The 8330-nt window shown below is 40.5% G+C and overlaps 1 protein-coding gene across 1 annotated transcript in view; it reads left to right on the top strand.

The window, feature by feature from the left end:
- dtd2 (D-aminoacyl-tRNA deacylase 2) overlaps nucleotides 1-3510 on the top strand; it is a 7692-nt gene extending 4182 nt beyond the window's left edge. The window contains exons 2-3 of the mRNA XM_008398630.2: nucleotides 2824-2893; nucleotides 2980-3510. Coding sequence (XP_008396852.1) covers nucleotides 2824-2893; nucleotides 2980-3311 — 402 coding nt within the window. The 3' untranslated portion in view covers nucleotides 3312-3510. The remainder of the gene's footprint in view (nucleotides 1-2823; nucleotides 2894-2979) is intronic.
- The last annotated feature ends 4820 nt before the right edge of the window (nucleotides 3511-8330 follow it).

Consider the following 8330-nt stretch of genomic DNA (forward strand, 5'->3'; position numbering starts at 1 on the left):
AAACTCGCTACATTTACCTCGTTATGTGCGCGAGATGAAGGAGCGTAAGGCGCACAGAAGTGTACGGGAAAACATCATCGTCCTCCAGACGGGGTTTTGGCGCCCCCTCTGGTGCTGCGCCCCTATGCGTTGCATACCCTGCATACCCACGTTTTGCGCCACTGACCAGYAAGAAGCCCCCGCAAAGTCCCATTGTTAAAAAATGTCGTGCTGAAGCAGCTACAGTTTTCCAAAGAATATATTGACTGGCCTAAAAAGAATTGCCGTAATATTTCGGGGACTGATGAAAGTAAAATTGTTCTTTTTGGTTCAAAGGGCCACAAACAGTTTGTCAGACATCCTGCAAACTCTGAATTCAAGCCACAGTACACACTGAAGACGATAAAGCACGGTGGTTGAAGCATCATGATATGGGGAGGTTTCTCATACTGTGGGGTTGGTCCCATTTATCACATACCAGGGATTCATGGACCAGTTTGAGTTTACCAGAATACTGGAAGAAGTCATATTGCCGTATGCTGAAGAGGAAATGTCCTTGAAATGGATGTTTCAACAAGACAATGACCCCAAACACACCATAAATCAAGAAAAGTCATCAGACAAACAGAATTCAAGTAATGGCGTGGCCAGCACAATCCCCRGACCTTAATCCCATAGAAAACTTGTGGGCTGAGATAAAAAAAAATGCTGTTCATGAGGCAAATCCAAGAAATACAGAGGAATTGTGGAACATAGTACAGTTGTCCTGGGCTGCAGAACATGCTGACCGGTGCCAGAAGTTGGTCAACTCCATGGACCACAGATGTGAAACGGTTATCAGAAACCGTGGTTATGTAACTAAATATTAGTTTGATTCTCAGGAAAGATGAATCTTCCAGCATTTCTTAGTTTATATAGTTTATTTTTGAGTTTGTAAAGAAAGATGTCAACACTGCTATTCTTCTGAACAGTGTATTTCTTGACTTTCTGTAAAATATTTTAATATTCAATTACTTTTTCCACTTTTTTGCTTTGAAATAGAATGTGCAGTTGTATTGCAATTGTATTCATTAAAATACCATTTATTTGAAGAATTTTGAGGTTTATTATTATGAACATAACTATGAAGTGAGTACACCCTTCACATTTCTGCAGATATTTATATCTTTTCATGGGACAACACTGACAAAATGACACTTTCACACAATGAAAAGCAGTCTGTAGGTTATATAACAGTGTAAATGTATTCTTCCCTCAAAATAACTATACAGCTATTAATGTCTACCGGCAACAAAAGTGAGTGTATATATATGTAACCTTGTCCTGAATGTGTGCTGCTGCGCTCTCTTCCTCTTGTCCATATATGGAGACACTGTGACGGAGCAGCTGGTTGTTAGGGAGACGGGTTAAAAGCAGGTAGATCGCTGAGGAGAGCAGATCCCAGGCTGATTTTTGCAGAGAGGTTTTTCTTTTTTTACATTGCTCTCGAGGTGGTTTAGAATTATTTCTGATTCCTCAACTTGATTGTTTTAGGTAATGTACTTATACTGACGTACAGAGCGAAATTGACCAGTTTCACTTTAGAGAAGGCTAAGAGTTTCTCATTATCTGTATTAAAGTGGTTGTCTAACTAGATCTCCTGTGTGTAGGTTGGCCTGCTATTGTTTCAGCTTTTAATTTGTTTCAGTTTCAGCATTGTTTTAGTTTACTTATTTTTGGATAGTTATTGTTGGTTAAAAGAACCTTCTTTTTTTGGTTTTGTTTAGGGAAGGGGGGTTTCTATTGTCCAGCCCTGTGGCTTGTTTTAAACAGGGACCTGTGCTATTTTATTTAGGTTGAGGAGACTAGTGGAAGGAGAGTTTTTTTCTTTAATGTATTCACCAGGGATTTTTGTGCAAGTGTGTTTTTGTTGGGGAACACTTGGGTGCATTTAGTTGTATTTGTGTTTTCTTTATTATTCCTCACCCAAGCAGTCTAATTTTATTTAATTGGATTTTAACTATTTTTCAGCTTTAAGGATCCCAGGGCCAGCATAAACTCCCACTTTTAGTGTGGTCACTTCGTATAATAAAATAAATCGTTACTATTCTTGGTCAGGAAAAATTTGTGAATTCAATAAACTCTTTGTAATCTGCAGCAGTGCCTCTGTCAGTTTGTACAAACTTATCTGTGTGATCTGGTAAAAAGAGGAGCTAAGGCTCTATACCCATGTATGTGTGTGTGTGTGTGTGTGTGTGTGTGTGTGTGTGTGTGTGTGTGTGTGTGTGTGTGTGTATTATAAACTGTCTCTTATTTGTATCAGATGAATATCAGTGTTGTATATTCTGAACACAGGTTTTTAAAGGAAAGTTGGATCACTGTCCCTGGCGTTAACTATGCCACCATCTTGAAGCTCAGTCACATGATCCATCCTCCTCCATGTGCTTTTACCGAGTGGTGGTCACGACTGGCTCAGAATAACTGAACACCATTGATCAGGAAGGCTGAATCTGGCATAATGTTAAGTCAGGTTTCTGTTAGGCAAAGAACAGCACAGTTCTTCATCTCTGTGCTCATTTGTAACGAATCGGTTTCTATTTGACCGCTGCTCTTCACACTCTGCTGTGCCAGTCCATTGTCCTCAGGAGCCTGAAATCCTACCAAGTGTKGATTTCAGTCTCTGTGGTATATTAACAATGGGATTGTCTCCCATGGCAATCAGCTCAGCTGTACGTCAACTGAAAAATTGGCACTGAACTTGTGCCCAAAGCAGCCTGGAGCTCGAGATGCCGCTGCACCTCTGTGTGCCGCCATAGAAACATCTGAATATTATCAAACATCTGAATTACCCTGGCTAATCTTCAGATCAACAGAGGAATGGTGATCTACATCTGCTTCTTCAAGGGAGCCACAGATGACATCCTGCCTAAGATGGGTTAGTTTTCTTTTTTTAAACCAAATTTGAACCTTTAAGAAATGTAAAAGTCTCTATAAATCCCATGTTCTTCCTCCTCCTGTCAGTGTCCACGCTGCTGAACCTGCGGTTGTGTGAGCTGCCTTCTGGAAAGAGGGTTTCCGTGTTGGAGCTTCCTGGTAGCCTGCTGATCGTCCCTCAGGCCACGCTGGGTGGAAAAACCAAAGGGAAAGGCATGCAGTACCACAATAACATCAGCAAAGAGGATGGACTGAAGCTTTACAGTTCCTTCATCTCGTTGTGTGAGAAACAACTGATGGCTGCTGCTGGAGAGACGGGGAGGGAAGCTGAGGTGACTGTGAGACATGGAACATATGGACAGAGACAGGTGCTTCAGCTGGACACTAACGGGCCCTACACACATCTCATGGACTTTTGATATGTTCTATTTTATGAGACTGATGGAGATGGTGTGAGGTTCGTGGCAATATAAATCTTGTGTGGTCATAAAAAAAATTATAAGAATTGTTTGACTTTTAAAATAAAGGTGAAACTTCTTTATGTTTAAATTACGTTATTCTACTTTGCTGAAGTTAGATATAAACTGATTTTTTAAAATAAAAAATGTATTGACTGATRATATAAAAACGATATGTGTTCACTTATTTATTGCTAAAACAAAAAAGCAGTTTGATTAATTCAGAATTTTTTTTGTTTTTATTATTAGATCATAAATGCCTATTTACATTCCTAATAGGCTAGATAAATGTAATAAAATGTATCTATATTAATATAACTAAATATAAGTTCACCTTTTGCACATTTTGGATACCAGACTAAATGTTTTAAAAATGTTTTAACACTTTCAGCTTAACATTGTGCATAAGAAATTGTTCTTAATGTTTGGCTTGGTGAACTAAAGGTTAAACTAACTAACTAAAGATATTAGTACAGATGACAACCAAATGTTCATGTGGTAATTTGTGCATGAGAACCAGCGGTGGGGTGTCAGCTTCACACAGCTGTGGGGTGGGGAGATGACGTCACATCACTTTGAATGTCAGGCGCGCGCACTTGTTCAGCTGACACGATGGCACCTGTCAATCAACTCATTGGGTTTGTCGCAATTTGAACCGAAGTAAGTGAGATACACTGAATTTCTCAGTTTATTTATTTATTTTACTGTTCATGTTTATTATATTTCTCAGTCAGAAGCTGGTTGTAAACCTGACGTCAGCAGGTCAGTCAGTCATGGTGGATCTGAAATTTGGTTTTTCTCAGTATGAGAATCTACAGACTGACAGGAGGAACCAAAGAGCCCAATAAAGGTRAAGGCAAATCTTCTGAAGTCGGGATATAATTAATTTAATCACATAATTATCGCGGTAGAATTTGTTAAAACTTAATTAAATATATTTGTCCCATTTGATGTTTGTTGTGACGTATGCTCACAAAGAACCAGGTAATTAGTCCAAGTTTGTTGTTTATTGAACGTTCARGAACTACAGCAGGTGTGATGAGCCACAGCAAAGGTAAATAAAGGTAAAACAACCCGAACAGAGATCAACTGGAAACATCTCCTACCCTCTTTATCTCCCCCCCCCTCTCTCTCTCTCTCTCTCTCTCTCTCTCTCTCTCTCTGTCGTTTAAGCACACACGTTGCCGTGGAAACCACCTGCGCTTAAGCCGAGCAAAGATTATATTAAAAACACAACATTCAGTCCGTTACATATCAGGTTTCCAGGCTTGGTATTTATTTCTCGATTATTAATAATCCTCTCATGAACACAGCGGTGGTTGAGCAGCTGATTTAAACTCCTGCTCTGCTCTCAGTTGGTCTTTGAGTCGCTTTTTTTTTKKKTTTTTTTGTTAATGGAACCGAAACGCACAGAATTGCGCAACATCTTGTTGAAACAATAATTACTGAGATTATTAATTTTAACATGTTTCGTTAACTTTTTATAATTATTATTTTTTAATGAAGCTACAAACGTTCAGAATCTTAGTGAATATTTTGATAAGCCTATCAGAAGAGGAAGTGCTGACTCAGCGTCCTGGTGGCAGAGATCGACTCCAAACCTTTCATGATCGACGTGTTGAGCTCCCCTGTGCTGTGGTGAGCACAAAAACCAGACTGGAAGGAGTCAAAGCAGTTTGTTATTGTTAGGAAGTTATTTAATTGTTTAAAAACAGCTTTTTCAATAATTTTTGATCACTTCTTATAGACAAAAAACATCGCCATAAAATATTGTCTAGCACTGCAGTGGACATCCCATCCTGTGACAGTAGGACGACGTGCCGTGGTGGCTGTAACAGGTTTAAAATAATAATAATAATACATGCCAATGAAGGAATGTCTGTAATGTATAATCAAAAATATATATTCTGTACTTTTAATCAGCTGAATGTTATAATACATTAGGGAAATTAAGGTTTGTGTGGAATGAGTCATTACTGAGCGGGGGCGAGGGCGCGGCAGAATCAGAAACAGATGGTCAACGGAAAACAAGGGAAGTACCGTAGATGTGGTAATGAGGTATGAATGAGTCATAGGAGAGTTGGGGAAGGTTGGGACTTTCCACAGACAGTGAGACGCAGTGGGAAGGTTCTAAAAGTAACGCAGCCCTGCCCCGTAGACCGCCCTGAGTTGAGAGGGCTTAAAAACTGGAGTACAGGGGAGGAAAGGGGTTCTTCGTCCGCGGTGCAGAAGAGGAGCCAACAAGAGGAAGCAGGCTAAAGACCAGCAGAGGACCACACCCCGGGACCGAGGGAAGCTCAAAGACTTCGCGCCGCCAAGAAGGGACTAGTTCCACCAGCCACCGACCCTGGTTCCAGATCCGACCAGCTCCTCTGCCTCTACCCAACGCTCTCAACTCTGTTGCAGCCGACTTGGAGAAGAGACGGGGGTCATTTAATGACAAAGATTCTGCACGTTATAAGGACAACGTACAGTTTTGCTCCGCTTCTCTTCAGAAAGAGGACTTTGCTCCGGCTGAACAAAGACTCTGACCAAGGACATCTAAAGATTACAGCTGCCGAGACCAAGAACCATCGGGTTTGAGTTGACCTGCTTCCCCCAAAGCCTCGCTCAGTGAACTTAGTGACACAGGTTAGGGATAAGAATAAGGRTAGGATGTGATTGATTTTAATTTGATTTTATTATATTTTTACCTATTTCATAACCTTTGGGAAATTAACCTGCTTGTCATATGCCCCTGCTAAAGCTTGCTTAATAAAATTATATTCTAAAATTCCAATGAGAAATGTGAACAGTGAGTTTAATTGTGTCAGTCTTRATTATTGTTGGTTCTCCTAAATATGGTAAAGTTAACATACATGATTCTAGAGATAGGGAGGCTTTGTGTTTTCCTCTGGTGAGTGTTAAAATAATGACCCTGGGACTTAAATCTAAGTCACTGAACTTAATCTAGCCGTCAACAAGTGCCGTTATTTTAGGAGAGGAGCTACCGTTAACAGGAGTGGTTGTAGGGGTTATGCAGCTGTGAGGGCTACTCAGCTGATTGTTCCTCAACTGTAAAGGGTCATAACTTCTGGATCGAAGGTAGTCAGAGCTAGACGAGTCCTTTCCGACCCCAGTTTAAACAGATAATTCTCCACAAACTATCTCTAGGGTAAGACCCAAGTTTTGGGGATTTTCCGGACCTGTTAGACGGAGACCTGGGCMGTAGTGAGTCTGAAGAGTTGTGAGGCGGGACTTACTATTGGGTAGTAACAAACAACCTACAGCTAAAAACAGGAGGTGTGAAAACTAACAATGCCAGAGTTTGCAGCACCACTTTCTAACAGGTATCGATCGGATCATTTAAATTGTATTTTCAGATATTTTATTGAACAGTTACTTGGAAAGACAAGCAAGATATATTATTTTTATGCCCTAGCTTGGTGGTCCCCACAGTGCTATTGTTAGCAGTTAGCTCGGTGCAGAGTCTCAGACAGAAAATATGTTTATTCAGTGGGACTTTGATGCTAAACCTACCCAGCCATACAGTCACATTGAGCTGTGACTGTTCCCCCATATGGTCCGTGTCTGGCCTCGAACATGGGGGTTTCTTTAGATGACTGCTAATGGTTGACCTACATTGGACCTGAATCCAGCGTCCGACAGCGACTCAACATTAACATGCAACTCCAGCATGAATTTGGGTTTACAAAAGCTAAATAAATTATTTACCAGGAGATCCAAGCTGATAGAAATAACACGGGTTAGCTTGTTGTTAGCAATCTGATTGTTATCACAGACTAATTACTTAAAATATCACAACTAGCTACTCACCCGGCAGAAACAAGTCGACAGCCATTTAATGCTTCTTTTCATCCTAAATGCTTGACCCAATCTGAAACTGAATGATTGTATTCTCCAGGCTTTTGAAAACTTTCTTCTGGCTCATTGTATAATATGCAGTCTGCAGCTCCAGATAGTTATGTGGATCGTCAAGACGCTGGGTAAATCCTCAAGATTATATTAGAAGTCTTTTTTTTTTACTGATTTTATCAGTAAAAAATTGACTGATTTACTGTTTTGAACTGGAGAAATCCACTTCTGGACCTCCATCTGAATTTCGCGCATCATCCGGGTCACGTGTCTGAAACCCAGCAATACAGCAGCTTACAAAAACCCAGTTATAAATGCATAAGTTAAGTTTACCATATTTTTCAACAAAATAAAACAGAAGAAAGAAACTTCCACAGGTTGGATGCATCGATAAAAAAAATCTGCTAAGTAAGCATATTTCCTATCGACGCGCGCTTTTGCATTACCACAAAGTTGATGGATAGCACAGATAGAACACCTGATTGCAGTTTTGTACCGACAGTGTGAAACAGTGGAACTACATATTAGCTTGTGAATTTTATTTTTCGTTTGGATTTAAAAAATAAATAAAATGAGAGAAAAAAAAGTTCAAGCGTGGCTATTGCTTACTATGGAATCCCCTAGAGCCGTGGTCCGCAACCAACGGACCTCGGTCCGGATACGGACCCATATGCCATCCCATCCGGACCCGGAATAAATTATTAAAATATTTGTAAATTTTGACGGGAGAATTAATTTTAAACCGGAGCATTTATTTTTTTCCCCTATCTGACACAAGTGTTTTTACCAGCTCTGCACTGAGCAAGGATTGGAAGCTACAAACCAATCGCGTGCGAGTCATACTAACCACGTGGTTCAACTAGCGAATCAAATCGCCAGCCTGAACTCAGAGCGAGTTGAATGAGCAAACCGAAGCAGAGGTTTGTGGCCAGGCACAGACATCCACGCAGTGATATAAGGAAGAGGAGGTGAGAGGCGAGCGAAAAGCGATTGAAGCGAGAAACGCAGGGAGGTGATACAGGAAGACAGGGCGTGAATTACGGTCAGAAGAGGTGCAAACACTATGGCGCTTTCTAAAAAGAGAAAAGTAGATGCCGAAAATCGAGCGTTCAACACGGAATGGAC

Source organism: Poecilia reticulata, linkage group LG22 (genome assembly GCF_000633615.1).
Source record: "Poecilia reticulata strain Guanapo linkage group LG22, Guppy_female_1.0+MT, whole genome shotgun sequence".
NCBI classification, from domain to species: Eukaryota; Metazoa; Chordata; class Actinopteri; order Cyprinodontiformes; family Poeciliidae; genus Poecilia; species Poecilia reticulata.